This window comes from Siphateles boraxobius, unplaced genomic scaffold (assembly GCF_051911475.1).
Source record: "Siphateles boraxobius isolate OS27281-9 unplaced genomic scaffold, OSU_SipBor_1 55, whole genome shotgun sequence".
NCBI classification, from domain to species: domain Eukaryota; kingdom Metazoa; phylum Chordata; class Actinopteri; order Cypriniformes; family Leuciscidae; genus Siphateles; species Siphateles boraxobius.
The window spans coordinates 2,510,949-2,534,032 of record NW_027509181.1 but is presented as its reverse complement, the minus strand read 5'-3'; the positions used below and the strand labels follow the sequence as shown (position 1 = coordinate 2,534,032).

Below are 23,084 nucleotides of genomic sequence, written 5' to 3'. Positions count from 1 at the left end.
CATTGTGCATTGTTGAATAATGTTTTAAAACAAGTAGGCTAGGTGTGACAAAAGTGTCATCAACCAATATGCAACAGAGTATTGTAACTCACTGAAGCTGGTGTGGAGCAGTCTAATGAAATGACTCGACTCTGGTCTGTCTGAGAGCCTGCTGTCATACTGATCATATCAGGCACTGTAACCCCTGCTAAAATACCCAAAAGCTCAGCCCGCAACACGCCACAGTCACTGGATAAAGGTCTAAACAAATCAAAAAGGAATCAAATTAGAACCATTACGATGTTGTTGGTTTTATCATACATGTTGACATCATGTCTTCAAGCTTTAAGTGGTAAAAATTTATGACGGAGTAAATTGGTGTAATACCTGAAGGTGCAGCCAGTCACAGTGTTTTGTCTGAAAAGAACAGGGGTCCGATTACTGAGATCAGCAGAACACCCTCCATCCTCAGACAACCCCAAAACTGTCAACTTCAACAAATGTCAAAGAATTTACATATTCATCAAAGAGATACATTAAATCCTTCCCTAAAGCCAAGTGCTATGCAGGAGGTGTAAATATTTGCTCTGACAATATCCCTTAATAAATTTGAAATTTGGACACAATTTGGTTTACCTTAGTTAGAATAGATTAACGGGTTAGTTAGTAGTGTTTAAAAATTATCGGGAGGTGCTCGTAACGTGCTCGGCTCGTAATTCCTCTCACGCGCTGCGACCATGCGAGCATCACCGATTTCCAAGCGATCATCTGCGAGCTCGTAAAACAGCAAAAATCTCACCGTGTACGCCCGCCTTAACAGCGCAGTGCTTCTGGGATGTACGTCAGAACGTAGGCTCACTATTGGCCGACGTGGCCGAGTGTGATGCTGGCCAGAGCCTACGTTCGGACGTACAACAAACTTAACGTTAAGCCACTGTAGTCACTTGGACTACTGTAACAATGTCTTTACTAACTTTTCTGGGCTGGCAGAAGAAATTACCTTGCAGCCTATGAAGGAGTGAGCCAGCTCTCAGATCTCATCAAGAATATATTAATTTGTGTTCCGAAGATGAACGATAGTCTTTTGGGGTTGGAACAACATTTTAATTTTTGGGTGAACTATCCCTTTGATTAACTATCCCCTGAGTACTGAATTAGGGAGCTGATTGAGATGAACCCTGTGATTCCATCCTGTCGGATGAAATTAAACATTTTAGAACACATTGTTTTCATCTGTCATGCGTTTCCTAACCCTTATGTTTCTGCTTGAGTTTGTTGTGTTGGGAAGAACTTCAAGTCTGGTACTTTGTGATCCTCAGTTGTTTAGTGTATGATTGCAAGTTAAATCATTGCACAAGGAAAAACTGGCCAAGACAGCAAGTGTATGACTCCAAGTGTTTTAAAATCTGATCTGATTTTAAAAGTTGTGTAGTGTATTCCAGCTTTAAGTCACAAATGTAACTGGAGGATTACAATTTAACCCATAGTGAAATACTGACAAAAACCATACAACTACTTTTACATTCACAAGCATAAGAGTTTTATGAATATAAGAATATAATATAAGTTAGTTATGCCTTCTGTTGACTAGCTTACTAATGCGGAAACATGATGCATGCTGAGTTGGATACCTTATATCAGCAGATGCTCTGACACAATTTCTCTATCATTCATTCTCCAACAAACTCTAGGCACACCATGCCAATGAATGTGTGCTATACAAAAATAAATTGCACTCAGTCTATTTCAGTGGTTCCCATACCTTTAACAGGCATGTACCCCCTGAGACATTATAGATCTTCCGGAGTACCCCCAACACCACCAATTGTTAACAACAAGTTTTTTTTATTTATTAATATTTATTTTATCAATTTTGTCGAGAATAGTGAATAGAATCATAAACATATGATACAAATCTCATCAAAAGTCAACATATGATACAAATGTGCTGAATATAATGATTTTTAACAGATATGCACCCAATCTCACACACAATAGGGCTACAACACATATCCAACATCTCATTAAAGCTATTGTTAATTTTTTTCATTTGCGCGCGACAATGTATATCTGTCGTCATAGCAACGTTTATTATGACGCAGAGCTGTAATCAGCACTGCAGCAGGCTGCAAAGATCATCATAAAAGCTCTACCTTTACCCTCTCTGTCTCCACTCTCGAATATTTTGTTAATAGAAAAAGTGCGATCATGTCAGAACAGAACGCCAATGAAATGTTTACCTGGCATAGCTTTAAAGCACGACTTTTGTGATTGCGAATAAGTGCAATGTCATGTGAGTGTAACTCTACCGCTGCATTAACATGTGATGTGAACGAGGGCTATGTCGAGTTTTATAGTATTGGGACTGAGGCCCCAGAACTGCAGCTGATAGAATGTGCGCTGTAGCACAATACTACCATATTTTAGTTTCCATTCTTATTGTGTTTCCACAACAATGTTAGTGAGTAAATCTACTGAAATTGCCACCATAACAGTGGAGTGTGATGTGTTAGATGTAGGGCTACCACATTTTTAAATTACTATTAGTAGAAGTTAATATTATAAAATACATAGACCTACGGCAAAAAACTATTTGAGGATAAATTCTTTAAAATTGGGCAATTCCAGCGTTATGGACGTGATATTTGCAGTCAAAACTAGAAATATAAATTCTCCGAAAATGCATTTAATACTGAAACGTCTGTTTATATATCCATACTCCCTTAATAAAGCTCCAGACATTAGAAAAATATCAGTCTACACATGTGTTTTATTTTTATGAGGGAAATACACAAAAAATCTTTAACTTTTAGGTGGCAAAATATTTTTAGTAATTCTATGAACTACACTGCGCAAAACAAATGTAATACTACCCACCGGATGAGGGTCGGCCTCTACAGAACAAAATATTATTTTTATTTAATTTTTCGTGTTCGCATTTATGAGGAAAAAAACAATGTTACGGACGTGACAGTTCTCCGTTACAGAGATGACCGCTCTGAAAGCGACTTTAAAACTTTCACAGAGACCTCAAACAGAAAGCACAAAGCCTTTCTTTAAAGTGAATTTCGTTTTTTATTAATTGTATCTTATTTTTAATCAATGTTTCATCAACCAATTGCCTGGATTTAATAAATAAGAAGTACATATAGTACAAAATAGATCATAATGGCACGGAGGCGCCGGCGTGTGAACTGGACTAATAAATGAACCGAAACGCAGCGTATAAGGTACTTGCCTCACAGACCTCAGAAATATATAGAAAGCTTGAAATGACTACTTTTTAACAGAACAATACAAAACAAAAGAAATCAGACTCTCTGCTTTTGTAATCCGTATGAAATGTGCATTTCTCTCTGGCGCATTCACTACTGCGAAGATCGCGAGTCAACATCGCCAACTTCATCTTTGCAGCCAACACTGACAAACACTTGTTTATTAATAAACAATTAAAATGTCTCCTTGCTATATTTGCCATATTCATAATCATTATGTTGGTTCTTTGTGGCAGCTTTTAGATACTCTATTGGCAGCGCCACCCTTGCATGTTACATGAACACGTCACCACTGCATCAGCACCGAAAACATGATTTTTTTCAAATCGAAAATCAAAAATCGTGATACGAACCGAATTGTAGGTTTTGTCTATCGTTACAGCCCTAGTAAGATGAGAAAGCAGGAGTTCAGTCGTTTGTCATGGTTGTAAAAAAAAAAACCAATGGCTATCTGAACATCTTTGCCAAGCGCAAACCAGTACAGAAGTAATCAATAAATTATCGGGGAGGGTCATGCATTTTTTCACAATCAGTTTGGAGGGTCATAGAAAAAATTATTGCTGGCGAAGGGAGGGTCAAGTCTTTTCTGACTACAGATCTCAAAACTCCTCCGGTAGCCCCTTAAATAAAAAACTAACAGTCCCTTAGATCTTTTTTCTACCAGCGTACCCCCTGAAATCAGTCCACGTACCCCAGTTTGACAACCGTGGGTCTATTTGATTTAACCTCAGATTAATTAGTAGTGTACTCTGATACAATAACAATTTCAAAGAAAAGTGGAAAGGATACAGGTTGTGATTTTTCACCAAACCACCCAACGAGTAGTGCTTCAGGTTTCAGCCCCTCTGGAGGTGATGGAGGTATGGGTGTGGCCATGGGGTGAGTGAGTGTGGCCAACTGGTATTCAAACAACAGGTGTTACATTATTTGCTGATTATTACGTTTGTTTTTTACCTCATAATTTAATCAAAATGTCATCTCCATCTTCTGGGTGAAATGTCAGACTTCTCTCCAATGACACATGCTGAACTTCTCCAGGAAACACTTTCTTACAATCAACTAGAAGCTTGCATTCTGACCATCCTCCCACAATCCAATCAACAGCTAATGGACAGAACCAAGTACCCGAACAAATGTTTTTTTGTTTTTTGATAATCGGTTCAGATACACGTTCAATATAAAAGCATTTTACTTATTTTGTTAAAAGGTCTTTTCTTTCCATTTAGTAACCTTTCAGAATCTTAAGAAAATATTTATGTTTCCCTGAAAATAGATAATACACATTTAGATTGATCATTCTGTTCAAAAATGTTTGTTTCCTTCTTGAGCATCAGTGTTTTTCACCTTTTGTAATTGTTGTTGTACGAGTCTCTCAATTGCCCTTACAGTGAAAAGATCATCAAAATCATACAGTCCCTGTTGGAAATGGTTCAAATATGCAGAAGATGCTGCAAAAACAAAGAATGTGTAGGACCTGGATGATTTTTCTGAAGAACAGTTTAACTGCTCAAGACAAACAAAAGGGACTCATGAACAACTATTATAAAACAGTCATGGATCATCCAGGAAATGACACACTGTATTAAGCATCAAGCAATTTTTGAATGGGGTAATTTTACCTAAATAAAAACATGCAACTTTTTTTGAGCCCTATTATTATTTTAATTAACATTTTCAGATTCTGCAAGATGTATGTAAACTTATGGCCACAACTGTATAAAGAGATAACGTTACCTGGAATATAATCACATGCTTTTGCTGTAGTTGTGTATCTATAGTTGTGTTCAGCAGTTCTGTGTTCAGTGTAGCTTTTGCAATCTCTCCTTTGCTTGTGTACTCGATCACATACTCCACCTATGAGAACAACAAAAGACTTCACTCATGACATGTACATTCTGACAAAAATATGTGCATCCCCACAAACCTCTGTCTGCACTGACCTTTGATACCACATTCAGACATGAGCCGTTTTGCTCAAGCGGTTCAGGCCAGTCAATCACGGTAGAAATTGGGATCTAAGACAATGCAACAAAATGTCTGGAAACATTCTGGGGTCAAATATTTTAAGTATATTACTACAGATAATTAAAAATGTGATGCAACTCACAACATACTCTGGACTGTTCTCCACCTGGGTACAGGGAACCTAAAAGTCAAAAGATAAATAATAAATATGCATACAATAGGCATCCATGGATGTCTATTTTCAAGGAATATTCATAATCAACCATTAAAGCTATTATTAATCAATTATAAATCTAAAATTACTAAAATGAATCAATTAATTGTTAGTTAATACTGCAAAACGCATATAGAAAAGACCAAATATCATGTAAACGTAGTCTACTTTAAACTGTATTTAAAATAAATAGTCAAGAAATGCAAATATTGGTATATTTCTAGTCCACTGCATTTTAATACATTTCAGCTGTTTATATGAATTAATAATAATAATAATTTGTTACATTTATATAGCGCTTTTCTAGGTACTCAAATCGCTTTACATATGGAAGGGGAAATCTCCTAAACCACCACCAGTGTGCAGCATCACCTGATGATGCGACGGCAGCCATACTGCGCCAGAACGCCCACCACACACCAGCTTACTGGTGGAGAGGAGACAGTGATGAAGCCAATCAGTATGGGGATGATTAGGAGGCCTTGATGGACAGAGGCCAAGGGCAAATTTGGTCAGGTTACACCCCTACTCTTTTTCGGAGGATATCCTGGGATTTTTAATGACCACAGAGAGTCAGGACCTCGGTTTAAAGTCTCATCCGAAGGAATTGTATTAACTATTAATTTATTATTGTTAATAATAATATTGATAATAATTAAAACTGCAAGCAGCATTTATCGGGGTTCAAGCATTTAAGGCCTTTAAGCACATAAGCATTAAAGACATTAAGCTTTCTTTAGCAAGCATTTAACCACTGACATTATCGATGGAAAAGACCATTTACAGCCAATACAGGCAATTTACCATAGGAAATACATGGTTTTCAAAGCTTTTTAAAAGGTATGGTCTGATCTCCATTTTACATAATTGTTTTTAAATAAATGATAAGTAACAAAATGTAAACAAATATGCGTAGCATGGTCAAATATGATTTTCCAAGTTCTAGCATTATTTACCATAGTTTACCATGAGTTACCATGTTCCAAAGTGATTTACCATGATTCTAGCATGATTTGCCATAGTTTACCATGATTTACCACGTTCTAGTATGCTTTACCATGCATCTAGCAGGATTTACCATGTTCTAGTATGATTTACCATAGTTTACCATGATATTCCATGTTCTAGTATGCTTTGCATGATTTATCCTGTTCTAGCATGATTTACCATAGTTTACCATGATTTACCATGTACTTGCATGGTTTACCATGATTTACGACGTTTTAGCATGGTTTACCACGTTCTAGAATGATTTACCATGTTCTAGGATGATTTACCATAGAGCACTGTGATTCTAGCATGATTTACCATAGTTTATCATGATGTACCATAGTTTACCATAATTTACCACATTGCTAGCACTGATGTGAAGTGTCAGTACAAATGAAGTGATAAACTCTGACAAAATATGATTGTCTTATAATAGTAATTGTTATACAAGTGATTTTATAGTGTCTAATTATGAATGCAAAAGCACCTGTGAAAAGACTTTACTAATCAAACCAGTTTTTCCATGTTAACTCCATTATGCATGCTTACACACACAGTCATTATGAAAATATATTTTAATGGTCTATAAGCATTTCACATATTTCTTTGTGAACTAATAATATAAAACTATATTACCAGTCCATCATAATAAAACAAATGCTTTAAGCATTTTTTTTTGTTAGCCAATGCTGAAAGCTAATAAAAAGATTAAAAATTATGTCTTATCCTGCTGCTCCCTCTAGTGGACAACAGTGGTATTACAGTCTCCATCTTACAGTTGAAACGAATGAACGAACATGAATGGGAATTTGGTTTTTCACGTATAACTTTTAAGAACAAATTGACCCAAGCATGTTTCCGGTCATGGTTTATTTAGCAGAACAAACTGTACAATATTGTACATGTGTTGAATACAAACCACAACTGTAACAAACAGGTGCTTTATTAACACCTCTAAAGTGCATGTAACTGTAATAGAAAGTATATTTCTTTCTTCCTATACATTCAGATTATAAAAGAAATGTAAACAGAAACACAAAATGCGCATACTCATAAAAAAAAAAGCGCTTTGTGCTGCGCACACGCAAGGACTCTTCCTCTCTGTTGTGCGCGCGCTACGCGGTTTGGAGCTCGCAAGCTCTAGATTTCGGGAGATTTGAACTAATTTGCGTACATCAGGGAGCCGCTATCAATATGCGAGAGACTCCCGGAGACTTATTGTTGTTCTTATTATCATTTAGGGGGGCTTAGGAACATTTTGAGGTAGCTTCAGCCCCCCTAAAACAGGCCTAACGACATCCCTGGTTGGTGGTGCAGGCTTGAACGGAGTCCAGCTACTGTCCGTCATCTTGCTGTTTTGGTAAAGCGCATCTTGTACAACGCTGAACGCTCTCACTAGAGTGTTGCCCACAGCGCCGCCACTGGCCGGTGGGCTGAATGGATTCATAGGATTTGATGAATCGATATTGAATTGAGAAACAAATAATTGCAATGCATTGATGAATCGATATTTTTACCCAGCCCTACCTCATAGACATACGTCACCTTGGACCAAGACACTGCATACCAAATTTTAAGTCAATCGGACTAACGGTCAGGTGATCATAACCCTTTTTATGTTTTTTTCATTTTATAGCGCCACCTAGTGTTCAATCGTCGCGATTTTGTTACTGTGTTGAACTCATATTGAACATCAGTATTGAACTCATACAAGTGTGTACCGAGTTTGGTGAAGCCATCTCATTTACTTCTTGAGTTATAGCCAGTTTAGTAAAATAGGCTCCTCCCACAACGTTCATTTTGCGCCCCCTAGCGAGCGTGAATCGAAATTTAATTTTTTTCCCGATAATTATTGATATTCAGACTCCAGAGAACATCTCTGCACTGGTTTGGTTCTGAACGGGTGAAAAACCAAGGACACTAGTTCGCAAAAGTTTTTTTCTGACGAAATTCAAAATGGCGGAAATATTTGCTACCCGAAATGAAATCGGAGATATAAATTTTGTTCCAGCTTTACAATAATATAAGACACTTGAGTCTACGACATACGGTCTAGGAGTTATGAACAGTTTCACGCTTTTGGTCACTGTAGCGCCACCTATGGGCCAATCTGGGACATATTCTCTAAACCTCTCCTCGATTTTTATACAAGTTTCAAGTCTCTAGCACTTACGGTTTGGTCTGCACGATGTGTTTTAAGGCGGAATAATAATAATAATAATAAAAATCCTAACACTTACAAAAGGTTTTCAGCACTTTGTGCTTGAACCCCTAATAATAATAATAATAATAATAATATGTATATAAAATACAGATACAGCCCTTTCTTCATAAATTCACTTTTAATCCAGAGCATGATATATAGCAGTGTCATTTCTGATTGGAATGACAGAGAAACTGATGGATGAACTGAGTCCATGTTGTACTTTAACATACGATCATGGAGTTTGTAGTGAACACTTCACTTCACTCACAGAGAAAAACTCCAACACTGATGACACTCTCCACCTGCACACTCCAGCTGATGACTGTTCAGGCAGTGTGTTATGTCTTCATGATAAGAAGCACAAGCAAGTAGCTTATATTCCTTTCAGGAAACTTTTAATAACCATTATGCACAAGCAGGATAACATGCAAGCACATGCTCAGTATTCTCTCTCACTCTTCTCCTCTTGCTTCACATTTATGTCTAACTCAAGAACCTTGAGTGTCATTTAGTGGTGCATTAATGTAAGGATATCACAGTGTTTTTGCCATTTGCTTGCATTAATACAGAGATTGATTAATCGACAGTAGAAAATATCAATTCATTCAGTTATTAAGAAAAGTGATAAATAACTAAATCAATTATATCTGGGTAAATAATATAAAGTGCGTCTACTGTGCATGCATGTTTACATATGAGTTTACCTTCTAAAGCAGCAGAGTTTCTGCTTAGTAGAATGTTCTAATTCAGTCAATTATGAGGTTCTAGGCATGAAAATGCATCGCAAATATGAATATTTGGTAAAAAGTCCATTCTTAATCTACATTAGTTTTCGGTACTAAATGGAATATCAATTTCTCAACTTTTTTTTTTACTGGATTTTTTACTGAGTTGCATTATGGGATTGCCCTTATTTGCTAAACATACATCCGGTACTGCCATGATGAGGTATTTTAGAAGGCAGCATAACTAAATGGTACACTATGTAACTTTTTTTTACTTCAAAAATTACAAAACGTATATAATGAGCAAGTACACCATGAATCTATCCTCCAATCCGTGTTTTTGTCTTATCCTGAATCCCTACGGTATGCCTATGTATTTATCTATCTATAAATTACAGGAACGTCTGTCTGTCTGTGTGTCTGTCTGTCTGTGTGTCTGTTAATCGCATATCTCTCGAACCGTTAGTCCGATGGATCTCAAACTTGACGGGTGTCTTGCTACGGGCACGAGTAAGTGCAGTGCCGAGTTTGACGTTTTTTGGATTAGAAATGCAAAAGATATCGTAAAATATATCGGTAAAAGCAGCACACATTGAAGTTGTGGTTTAAAAATAAACATTCTGACATTAGAGAGGGTTGTGTTTTAAAAATTGCGTTTTAAAAATAAACATTCTGTCAGCTAAACATTAAGTCAGCTACACTGTTTACCTCTGAATATTGTAGTTATTCAGAAGTAGTTAGTTGTCAGTAGTTATACGTAGTTCAATTTTCCATATTTATTGTATGTCATTATGTCAGTATCAGTATTTGCTTTCAACCATGCACAAATAAAAATGCCACGGAACTTTTGCAGTATATATAAATATAATATAGCCTATACACAGACACGCATACATCTATTTATAAATTACATAAACGTCTGTCTGTGTGTCTGTTATTCGTAACAGACACACCTCAGTAAAAGAAGCACAAATTGAAGAGGTTTAGATGATGTTTAGAATGTTGTGATTAAAAAATAAACATTCTGACATTAGAGGGTTGGAGTTATATCTGAATATTATATTTTATTCACAAACTGTTTGCTCAAGCGTAGCGTTTTCTTGAAGTTCACTGTGTCGCTGCTCCCTGAATCGTCATGCTTATTCATTTGTGGAAGTTAACTGAATCTGTAAGTCAGCTACACTGTTTAATTCTGAATATTTTATTCTGGTGCGCTTAACATTATCGCTACTGTGTAATAGTAGCCTATGCTATTCACCAACTAAACATAAAATACGCTAACTGCCTTTCATTGTCTCTATAATTGTAATCTGCACAATGACAACAAAGTTTACACTACTGTAAATCTAATCTAGACTCCTGCTACCTGTACAGATACCAAAATACATGTCACCTAATATCACCATTATAAATTGTTTTGCAACCATGTAGTTAAATTTTCCATATTAATTGTATGTCATTATGTTAGGATCAGTATTTGCTTTTTACCATGCACAAATAAAAATGTCACTGAACTTTTGCTGTGTAATTGTAACATTAAGCATTCAAACACACCAAACCAACACACAGCAAAAGTTCAGTGACTTTTTAATGATAAAAAGCAAATACTGATAATTACATAATGTCTTGACAGGTGTCTTGCTACGGGCACGGGTAAGTGCAGTGCCGAGTTTGACGTTGTTTGGATTAGAAATGCAAAAGATATCATTAAATATATCGGTCAAAGCAGCACACATTGGGTGTTGCAGCTCTAGCCGCTGGCCACTCTGGCTCACACTGCACACTGAGTGGCCACTCCCCCTCTCCCGCTGCACACTAAGTGGCTATAGCTCCGGCTACAATGTTCTTAAGCTAAATGCATGTAATTTTGTTTATTTACCGCTAGAGTGACAAAAGTTACATAGTGTACCTGTTTGGAACAGCCTTTCCATTGGGATGCTGACTTAAACAACCATCTAGGTTTTAGAAGAGAGCTTTAGTCTCACCCTCAGTAGTCCGAAGCCATTGTAGTAAGTGAGAGCATTTAAACTCCTGTCATCCGCACAAGATTGTGCTGTCACAGCACGAGAGCAAGATAGAGAACTTGAACGCAAGAACCCTGGAAAAGAAACCATAAATCAGTATACAACTATTCAAATTATTTAGAGCAAAAACCAGGTCAAATGTTTACACATTTTAGCCCATACTTGCAGGATTGTGGTTGATGCAGGCAGATGACGCCAGCCCTGGTGATGGCTGTCCAAGTGTGCTCACTATGGATGTACGGTCATAATAGGTCAGAATGATGTCATCAGCCTGTGACAAAGTCCAGCAGTGCCACTGTTAAATACTTTTTATATGCATTGCCTATGTAACGTAACAGTAGTGCAATACATGTATATATTATTTATTACTATTATTATTTCCTACTATATTATTTAAATGATAAAAAACTTTTTTTAAATATATACACTGAACAAAATTATAAACGCAACACTTTTGTTTTTGCCCCCATTTTTCATGAGCTGAACTCAAAGATCTAAGACTTTTTTTATGTACACAAAAGGCCTATTTCTCTCAAATATTGTTCACAAATCTGTCTAAATCTGTGTTAGTGAGCACTTCAACTTTGCCGAGATAATCCATCCACCTCACAGGTGTGGCATTTCAAGATGCTGATTAGACAGCATGATTATTGCACAGGTGTACCTTAGGCTGTCCACAATAAAAGACTACTCTAAAATGTGCAGTTTTATCACACAGCACAATGCCACAGATGTCACAAGTTTTGAGGGAGCGTGCAATTGGCATGCTGACTGCAGGAATGTCCACCAGAGCTGTTGCCCGTGAATTGAATTTTCATTTCTCTGCCATAAGCAGTCTCCAAAGGCGTTTCAGAGAATTTGGCAGTACATCCAACCGGCCTCACAACCGCAGACCACGTGTAACCACACCAGCCCAGTACCTCCACATCCACCATCTTCACCTCCAAGATCGTCTGAGACCAGACACCCGGACAGCTGCTGCAACAATCGGTTTGCATAACCAAAGAATTTCTGCACAAACTGTCAGAAACCGTCTCAGGGAAAGCTCATCTGCATGCTCGTCGTCCTCATTGGGGTCTCGATCTGACTGCAGTTCCTCGTCGTAACCTACTTGAGTGGGTAAATGCTCACATTCGATGGCGTCTGGCACTTTGGAGAGGTGTTCACTTGACGGATGAATCCCGGTTCTCACTGTACAGGGCAGATGGCAGACAGCGTGTATGTCATCGTGTGGGTGAGCGGTTTGCTGATGTCAGCATTGTGGATCGAGTGGCCCATGGTGGCGGTGGGGTTATGGTATGGGCAGGCTTATTTTATGGACAATGAACACAGGTGCATTTTATTGATGGCATTTTGATTGCACAGAGATACCGTGACGAGATCCTGAGGCCCATTGTTGTGCCATTCATCCACGACCGTCACCTCATGTTGCAGCATGATAATGCACGGCCCCATGTTGGAGGATCTGTACACAATTCCTGGAAGCTGAAAACATCCCAGTTCTTGCATGGCCAGCATAATCACCGGACATATCACCCATTGAGCATGTTTGGGTTGCTCTGGATCGGCGTATACAACAGCGTGTTCCAGGTCCTGCCAATATCCAGCAACTCCACACAGCCATTGAAGAGGAGTGAACCAACACTCCACAGGCCACAATCAACAGCCTGATCAACTCTATGCAAAGGAGATGTGTTGCACTGCGTGAGGCAAATGGTGGTCACACCAGATACTGACTGGTTTTCGGTTATATATATATATATATATATATATATATATATATATATATATATATATATATATATATATATATATATATATATATTAGGGGTGGAGCCGAACCCGAATACGGTATTCGGAAAGGCACAAATAACGTGTTTTTTACGAATACTTATTTCGAACAAATACTTTAGAAAATATTTGTATTCGGGAACAAGAAAAACTTTATATCAAAAAGCTGCGTTTCCTCACGAGACCGCAGTGCGCGAGTGAGTGAGTGACGTTCAGGAAGAGGTGACTGACACAGGCTGCTCCACACAGCAACAGAGAGGGCTCGGCTGAGCGAAAAAACACTTAACTGCATTACTATTTTTGTTGAATAGATTTTTGTACCTTAACTGGGTTCCGGAGGCAGTTTATAACTTTCGGGAAGTGGAGTTTGATCGGGAGATTATTTCATTACGCTGCATTATTGACGTCTGCAGCCGGGTGCTCTCATGTTTGCTCTGTTTACGTAGCTCTGTTAGCTCCGTAATTATTTGTTTTTATTACATGGCTTGGTTGAATTCTAATGTAGAATGCGGTCTGTTATTTCCATGGTTATTTCTTAATAACAGACCGCTGCTAAGTATAACACACCGTTGCCACGAAAAACAGAGCGTTGCCATGGATTCTAAACGTAGAGACGGAACGGACTATTTTTTTTAGCGGAAGCAATACAATAGTTTTTAAATCAATAAACTCCTTTTTAAATCAATATTTTGAGTCAAATTATTGATTTATTTGGTAGGTAGCCATGTAGTAAAAGGGATAATGTATAGCGAGGTGGTTGTTATAGCGAATACAAACCCTTCAGGCTGATTCAAGACCCCTCCGCTTCGCGTCAGGCTCATAATCAACCGCCTCGCTATACATTATCCCTTACTTATTCTGTCTGTTCAGCGTCCTCCAACAAGGACGGGTGGTGGTGGGATTCATAATGTTCACAATGGTATTTTATTAGTTGTTGGTTTAACCATGGATGAGGTAATGGCTGTTATGTTATTTTCTTTTCAATGACGTTCCTTGGTAGGCTACATGTTCATTGCTGGATTTATATAATTAAAGAATACTTACACTATAACGTAAATTAGAAGTGTAACGCAAAAAAACTAGATTTTTACGCCTATTTTGGATTTTACTCGAATACAAATACTTTTTCCCCCTCAACAAATACAAATACAGATACAAATACCGGCTGCTTTGCACACCCCTAATATATATATATATATATATATATATATATATATATATATATACACATACATATACACACACACACACACACACACACACACACACACACACACACACACACACACACACACACACACACACTATTAGGAACACCATAAATCTGTGTCAAACTGTGTTTGACCCCCTTTCGCCTTCAGAACTGCCTTAATTCTACGTGGCATTGATTCAACAAGGTGCTGAAAGTATTCTTTAGAAATGTTGGCCCATATTGATAGGATAGCATCTTGCAGTTGATGGAGATTTGTGGGATGCACATCCAGGGCACGAAGCTCCCGTTCCACCACATCCCAAAGATGCTTTATTGGGTTGAGATCTGGTGACTGTGGGGGCCATTTTAGTACAGTGAACTCATTGTCATGTTCAAAAAACCAATTTGAAATGATTCGAGCTTTGTGACATGGTGCATTATCCTGCTGGAAGTAGCCATCAGAGGATGGGTACATGATGGACATAAAGGGATGGACATGGCCAGAAACAATGCTCAGGTAGGCCGTGGGATTTAAACGATGCCCAATTGACCCTTCGCAGGGAGCTTGATTGACAGGTGATCTGACCAATCATACTTCGCCATCTGCCATTTTGTCCGACAAAGCAGTCAGGAGAGTTAGTAGATTAACATGGGAGGATTTGAACTTGAAATACTGAATATACTGACGCCTTTCCGCGGTTACAACATTCCTTCTTATGTTCATTCATGTTTATTTGATGCTATAAATGAACTAGAAGGAAGAGATGATCAGTTCACGAGCAGCTTTAACTGAGGCTCTACAGCGATCTGTCACGACACATTAAAGAGCCACAAAACGGTATTTATTGTTTAAATTTCTTTTTAAAAATGACCAAATTTGAAAGGTGAGACTTTGTTTAATATGTTTAATATCAAAAGTAACTTGGTCTGTCCTGTCTGTCAGCATATTGTCAGTCTCCTCTCTGATCCGTGATGTATTTTTCACTGCGTGAGAACATGGTGTGTGCGTGAAGCCTAAAGTGTGCCAAGAAAACATCCCCCACACCATTACACCACCACAACCAGCCTTCACAGTGGTAACAAGGCATGATGGATCCATGTTCTCATTCTGTTTACGCCAAATTCTGACTCTACCATCTGAATGTATCGACAAAAATCGAGGCTCGTCAGACCAGGCAACATTTTTCCAGTCTTCAACTGTCCAATTTTGGTGAGCTCTTGCAAATTGTAGCCTCTTTTTCCTATTTGTAGTGGAGATGAGTGGTACCCGGTGGGGTCTTCTGCTGTCGTAGCCCATCCGCCTCAAGGTTGTGCGTGGTATTGCTTCACAAATGCTTTGCTGCATACCTCGGTTGTAACAATGGTTATTTCAGTCAAAGTTGCTCTTCTATCAGCTTGAATCAGTCGGCCCATTCTCCTCTGACCTCTAGCATCAACCAGGCATTTTCGCCCACAGGACTGCCGCATACTGGATGTTTTTCCCTTTACACACCATTCTTTGTAAACCCTAGAAATGGTTGTGCGTGAAAATCCCAGTAACGGAGCAGATTGTGAGATACTCAGACCGGCCCGTCTGGCACCAACAACCATGCCACGTTCAAAATTGCTTAAATCACCTTTCTTTCCCATTCAGTTTGGAGTTCAGGAGATTGTCTTGACCAGGACCACACCCCTAAATGCATTGAAGCAACTGCCATGTGATTTGTTGATTAGAAAATAGCATTAATGAGAAATTGAACAGGTGTTCCTAATAATCCTTTTTATATATATATATATATATATATATATATAGTGAGTTGCCGGTGGGACGGTCGAGCTCACTGCCGGCCGCCTGGGTATCCGGGAGGGAGAGGAGGAGTCGCCGCCGCTTGCCGTGGGCCGGAGCCTGCTGCAGTCCACCAATTAAGGGGAGGAGCAGGGAGCGGGGGACTCCTACCGTCTGCCAAAGGCACCCGAGGAGCCGTCGCCGTCCACTGGGCGGCGGAGGAGCATCGAGCCGTCCACCGAGGGCTACCCAACGTCACCGCCAGGCACCGCGGAGAAGATCGCCCAGCTGGTGGAGGACCAGATGGCAGTGCGTTGTGGGAACCGGACCAATTTTTTTTTTTTTTCCTCTCTCCCCTCTCTCGATCTGTCGCTCCTCATGCTCCCGTTTCCGTTTAACTCGGCTTGTCGGTGCATACACCCCAGGGATCGCCGCCGCCGGGGGGGGAGTAGGCACAGGCTCGTGGGTACCCCTCGGCCTGTGAGGTCCGATGGGGGTATGTGGCGAACAGGACGACCGAGGGACGTGAGAGGACGGCGCGAGGCCGGTGGTGCAATTGCTAATGAGCAACACCTGTGAAGCACACCGGTCTCGCATCTCTCACGGAGGAGCGGAAGCATAAAGGAGGAGCGACGACGTTGATGATCGAGAGAGGAACAGGCCTGTATTTTAGTTGAGTTTTGTTTTTTGTATTTGTGTTTTATTTTAGCCAGCAGTCGTCCGCGAGGGGCTGCTGGCCGTTATGTTTATTTTGGGTAAGCCAGCAGTCGTCCGCGAGCATACAAAATGCTAATTAAAGGGGAACTTGGCAAACTATTTCAACTTAATAAAACCATTTAGAAATCATTTGCATGGTTAAATAACCTGTTCCGGTGAAAATGGTGACTTTCCCTGCTCCCCCCAACGTTCCCAGGCGGAAAACCAACCTTGAAACATGGGGACTAACGTCCCGGTAAGTTAGAGAAGGAAGTCTCGTGAGAAGCGAGAACGAGCGAGAAACACAAACTGCTTTACGGCAATTCGACATTAACCCGCCATATGATACGGTGTATGATGTATTACCCACCTCGGTAGACATACTCCACATGATCAAGTTGGCCGGCTCCGATAATAACAAATGCACATGAGCAGCTGTTGAAAGGGGGAGGAGGAAAAACTTCACGTGAGTTTATGACAGTGTTGTGAAATATACGCCCCACAGTTGTAGGGGGAGCTCGCTGAGACAACATGCGACAACAAAAGTGAAAATCAGCGAAGAAATGGCTAGTGTTGCCAAGTTCCCCTTTAAAAGCTATATGCAACATGTGAGCAGTTTACCTTGTAAAACTTGTTTTTTTGACTGTTGAAGGCCGTAAGCTCTCTCAGCAAGCATGGATAGATGGACTTGGGCTGAAAACGAGCAGAGGAAGTCTGAGCAGCTGACTGTTTTTCTAAGAACAGAGAGAAGAAAATAAAGAAGAGCAAAGCTTTTTAAAACAACATGCTTGTGTGAAAAAGTCATGCAGTCATGTTTAAAAATTGGGGGAATGTGTTAGGAATGGAATACTGCTTACTGCTAATTTTTTATTTATATATATATATATATATATAAATATTGTGTAAAAGAGTTTTCTGTATGCAACGACTAACATTTCAATGTGATTTAGTTTTTCCAAATAAAAAGGTAAATTTTACAGTACTTAATTTGTCTTACGGGAATATGCAAGTATTATCTGTTGCTTCCGAAGGACAGTACCAAATTATTTTTTTTATATATTTAAGCAAAATAAGAAAAATTTGGACATCCTCATCCTGTTCAAAAGTTTTATATTGAATTTGATCTTTTCACTGTCTTAGTACATTAGGGCACACCAAGCTTTTTTCACATGAAACGTTTTAGAATGTCCCACTGTTTTTAGTGATTCAGATACTGCATCACAAGAGGTCAAATCTTGCAGTTTGTTCACATATATTTTTCTTCTTTTGAGAGGTGATTAAGTATTTGTCTCTTGAAACAGATGAGAAATTGACAGGCCAGTGCTGCAGTTTTGCCTTTCAGGTCTCCGCTCCAGTCGTGGAGTGAAAACTGATGTGGACATGTGAGTACAAGATGTTCATTTCGGCACTCTAGACAAATCATGTCAGGTTTATTTATATAGCACTTTATTCAACAGATTGCTGTAAAGCAAACAACTTTACGGTTTGAAAAATGAAAATAGTGTGTAAGTGTCGCTTTCAATTAGGATTACAACTCTGTGTAACCAATGGTAGTTTATCAGATGTTTACCAGTGTTTTCTGGAAAGTTTGCTTTGGCAAACTGTTTCGACCTTTCGAAACGAACTTCTCTTTGGCCTGATTTTGTTGGAAATTACGTTATACCAGTTCATTCTTCAATTTTGCTTCAAGTATATCAGGGCCTTAAGAGAATTTTACAAGAATAAATCTTGTAAGAGAAAGGACTGGAATTCAGGGAGTTGAAAATACAGTAATGTATGGTGATTTACCCCCTTCTCTCTGAACACAAAGGAGGTTTCCAGTGAGAGTAACCAGTGCTGGATCAATTTGTGTTCTCAACATCAGCCAGCTCTCAAGACAAACGCCAGACCTTTATGTGATAAAGACATCTGCGATTTAAAGCACATTCAAAGGTTAGTGGACACATATAATGACAAACAGTAGCCGTTACCCCGCATCCTGGCCACAGTTGTTAAACACAGAGCTGAGGTTCAGGAAACCACAGTCCATGACATCACAACAGCATCCAATGTCACAGAAGTCAGGTGTAACATCACACAGGCAGCCTGCAAGAGCAAGACAACACACATTGAACCAGTGTGATGAGGGTGGAATAGCTCAATTCGTTCGGTTCACATGACGTCACTGTAGCTTTGCGCCGCCATCTTGACGACCGGCGGTCTCAGTAATGCCTGCACTATATTGTGCAGTTGGCTGCAACAACAGCCGAAAGAGGAACCCTGGACTGGTATTTTATTCTATACCAAAAGAAGAGGATAGAAGAAATGTCTCATTGTATGAATGTCTAATACTGTATCATGTCTCATCTTTCTGACATAGACTCCTATACAGAGAGAGAGAGAGAGAGAGAGAGAGAGAGAGAGAGAGAGAGAGAGAGAGAGAGAGAGAGAGAGAGAGAGAGAGAGAGAGAGAGAGAGAGAGAGAGAGAGAGAGAGAGAGAGATCAAGCTCATTTTCTTATCGTGCGATCGATTAATTGACTATCACAACAGGCCTAATCCAGATTAATGACAGCTAGCCGTGTGCCGTGGCTAACAGCTGAGCCACTATGCTAGCTAAAAACTCACTACCTAGTCATAGCAAACTATGGGGAGGGGTTATGCACAAGGTCAATATGGCGGCGTTCTATTTCTAGTGACGTAGGTGGCACCTATGAATAGTTAAAAGTGTTATATATACATAATTTTAAAGATACTTATACTTTCAAAATGTTACAAGTTTAAAAGTAGGGGGAGACAGGTATGGTAGTAAACATTTTTACTTCAGCATCTGTAACTCACTGAATTTTTGAGCTAGAGTGCACAAACTTTGACACAAATTACCCACATTTGTTTACTACAAAAGGCACCCTTTCAAACCTCTACAATAATATCACAGCCCTTATAAGTTGATGTCAAATACTGGGGTAAGTTGTATGATGTACACTGTTGCAATGTTTAGTTTAGTAACCTTTTTACTGTCCTCCTTAAGGGCAATTTGTTCTGCAGCAAGGAAGTTTACCACCACATACAAGACAGACAAATATACAACATTAATAATACATTAAAATAAAAACTTTTTTTTTATACTACATTTTCCTATATAAATTGAGAAAATTTACAGCACATGGTATAAATGGAAATTTAAATCTGTTTGACTTGGCTATGGGGACACTGTACAAAGATCCTGAAGCAAGAGTCTGAAATGAATCATGAAAGGGGTGAGATGTGTCTTTGTTTAGCTTTCTTAATCACCTGCATATTAAATAAATCTGACAACCCAGGCAATTTCACACCCATTCAATCATATGATTTTCAATAGTAGTGAATGACACTGCTACCTGATTACTTTCATTTATGCCAACCCAATCTAAGCTTGTGGACGAACAAACTCGGTTGAATCGTATTACATGCAGGCTTGGTGGAACCAGAAACTGCATAGGGCACATTTTGCTCACACTTACCTACATACATGTGCATATTTACAGCCTTGACAACCATTCATATAGGATGGGAGGAAGTGAGTAAAAACTGAAATTATCACAGGACTTCTAACTTATCCCTGATTGGTGTAATTGGTGGCGTTACAACTCTCTCCATGTTACAACCATACTCGGTCTCCCGCTATATTACATGAATTCGAGAATATTAGCATTTGTTGTATCTCTCTTTTGCAATAATCACAACAGCACTTTAGCTACATCATGAACAAAACCTGATGACCATATTGTTCTCCAGCATGATTTTAAAAAATCCAAAAAGCATCTTGAAGTTCAGTGGAAGCAAAAACATCTGACCACCTGAACACAGGTGTCACTTGTTTGACCAGGAAAGTGCAGAACTTTTTCCTGAATCGTAAAACTTTGTTTATTTCTAAGTTCATTAGATTTTGAATGCCAATTTTCAATAAGGAATTTATCCGTTAAAACACTTGATCACACAAATAATATTTCATATGAATCAGACTTAATATTGTATTATAAGTTACTTACAGCATCCAATATAAATGCAAATATGAATTTTTTCACCATTGCATTATCCACTCAAAACCCCAGTAGCCACACGTTGTTACATCTTCAATAATAGTCATTTGGCTGATATTTTGTATTCTACATAATATTTATGTCCTATAGCTAGCTATTTGTCACAACGATTGTGCTTTAAAAGACAAAATCATCCGATTTGTAGTTTATCGTGTCTACCCCGTGCGAGGCTTTCTACATTGGACAAAGGAGCAAATGTGCAAATAATGTGTCCTCCGTATAGTTCAAATCAAATCAAATCCTTTTATAGTCACAACCATATACACAAGTGCAACAGTGGGTGAAATTCTTAGGTGCAGTTCCGAGCAACATAGCAGTCATGACACGATGTGACGTAAACAATTACAGCAAACATCAGATTTACATAGATTACACATCTAATGTGCGCACAATTACTCACAGTACCATATACACTAACAGAACAATAAATAATATACAATGTACAATATTCAACAATTTACAATATACAACTATATACAATATACAAAAATAAAAAAATAGGTATTTATACATACAATAGATACACGTAAGGTGGAATTATACATATATATTTATATATGTTATGTAATATGAAGTAGGTTATGTTGTGCTGTGTTGACAGTTAGACTGTTTATGGTTATTGATCATGAGGGATCAAGAGTTTAGAAATCTAATTCCTTGTGGGAAGAAGCTGTCATGGAGTCGGCTGGTGTGTGTCCTGATGCTGCGGTACCGCCTGCCTGATGGTAGCAGTGAGAGCAGCCCATGGCTCGGGTGGCTAGAGTCTCTGATGATCCTCCGAGCTTTCTTCACACACCGCCTGGCATAAATATCCTGGAGGGAGGGAAGCTCACCTCCGAGGATACGACTGGCAGTGCGCACCACCCTTCGCAAGGCTTTGCGGTTACGGCTGGTCGAATTGCCATACCAGGCAGTGATGCAGCCAGTGAGGATGCTCTCGAACGGTGCTGGTGTAGAACTGTGTGAGGATGTGACGGTTCATTCCAAACTTCCTCAGCCGTCTCAGGAAGAAGAGGCGCTGATGAGCCTTTTTCACGACGGCCTCAGTGTGGACGGACCATGTGAGTTCCTCTGTGATGTGAACACCAAGGAACTTGAAGCTGCTGACTCTCTCCACTGGTGCTCCATTGATGGTGATGGGGCTGTGTTCTCTGTCATTCTTCCTGAAGTCGACCGCTCCTTGGTTTTGCTGATGTTGAGGTAGAGGTTGTTCTTCTGACACCAGTGTGTCAGAGTGAGCACCTCCTCTCTGTAGGCCGTTTCATCGTTGTTGGTGATCAGACCTACGACCGTCGTATCATCAGCAAACTTGATGATGGTATTGGAGCTGTGAGTTGCCTCGCAGTCATTTGTGTACAAGGAGTACAAGAGTGGGCTAAGAACATAGCCCTGTGGGGCTCCAGTGTTGAGGGTCAGTGATGAGGAGATGTTGCTGCCTATTCTAACCACCTGGCGTCTGTTTGACAGGAAGTCCAGGATCCAGCTTCACAGCAAGCCGTTTAAGCCCAGAGCCCGGAGTTTCACATCAAGCAATGAGGGCACTATGGTGTTGAATGCTGAGCTGTAGTCTACAAACAGCATTCTTACATATGTGTTCCTCTTTTCCGGGTGGGAGAGAGCAGTGTGTATTGTAGATGCAATAGCATCATCAGTGGAGCGGTTATTGCGGTATGCAAACTGCAGTGGGTCCAGTGAGGGAGGTAGAACAGGGCAGATGTAATCTCTGACTAGTCTCTCAAAGCATTTACTGATGATGGGGATCAGAGCAACAGGACGCCAGTCATTTAAGCAGGTGATATTGGTTTGCTTCGGTACAGTTACAATGATGGACGTTTTGAAGCATGTGGGGACCCACAGACAAGGAGAGGGACCGATTGAAAATGTCCGTAAAAACACCAGCTAGTTGGTTCGCGCACTTTCTGATGACGCAGCCCGGAATACTGTCTGGACCCGCGGCTTTACGGATGTTCACCCGTCGGAAAGATCGGGTTACATCCGCTACAGAGACGGAGAGTGTACTAACTTCTGTAGCTTCAGCCGCGAGAACTCACCGCGAGGGGGGGTGTTAGTTCCCTCAAATCGAGCATAAAAAGTGTTTAGCTCATCTGGGAGAGAGGCAGTGTTGTTCACTGTGGAGTTTATGTTTCCTTTGTAGTCAGTAATGCTATTAATTCCCTTCCACATGCTTCTAGAGTCGGTGGT

The 23,084-nt window shown here is 39.6% G+C and overlaps 1 protein-coding gene across 2 annotated transcripts in view; it reads right to left on the bottom strand.

Annotated features, from left to right (window-relative positions):
- LOC143714612 (tectonic-3-like) overlaps nucleotides 1-23,084 on the bottom strand; it is a 38,095-nt gene that overhangs the window by 1,873 nt on the left and 13,138 nt on the right. The window contains exons 4-14 of one of the 2 annotated variants that reach the window (XM_077205837.1): nucleotides 18,793-18,907; nucleotides 18,611-18,711; nucleotides 17,444-17,556; nucleotides 11,541-11,649; nucleotides 11,340-11,452; nucleotides 5,362-5,400; nucleotides 5,195-5,269; nucleotides 4,989-5,108; nucleotides 4,044-4,151; nucleotides 367-470; nucleotides 93-240 (exon numbers count right to left, since the gene is read on the bottom strand). In XM_077205837.1, the coding sequence (XP_077061952.1) occupies nucleotides 93-240; nucleotides 367-470; nucleotides 4,044-4,151; nucleotides 4,989-5,108; nucleotides 5,195-5,269; nucleotides 5,362-5,400; nucleotides 11,340-11,452; nucleotides 11,541-11,649; nucleotides 17,444-17,556; nucleotides 18,611-18,711; nucleotides 18,793-18,907 (1,145 nt within the window). The remainder of the gene's footprint in view (nucleotides 1-92; nucleotides 241-366; nucleotides 471-4,043; nucleotides 4,152-4,988; nucleotides 5,109-5,194; nucleotides 5,270-5,361; nucleotides 5,401-11,339; nucleotides 11,453-11,540; nucleotides 11,650-17,443; nucleotides 17,557-18,610; nucleotides 18,712-18,792; nucleotides 18,908-23,084) is intronic. The other variant, XM_077205838.1, reaches the window with a different exon arrangement.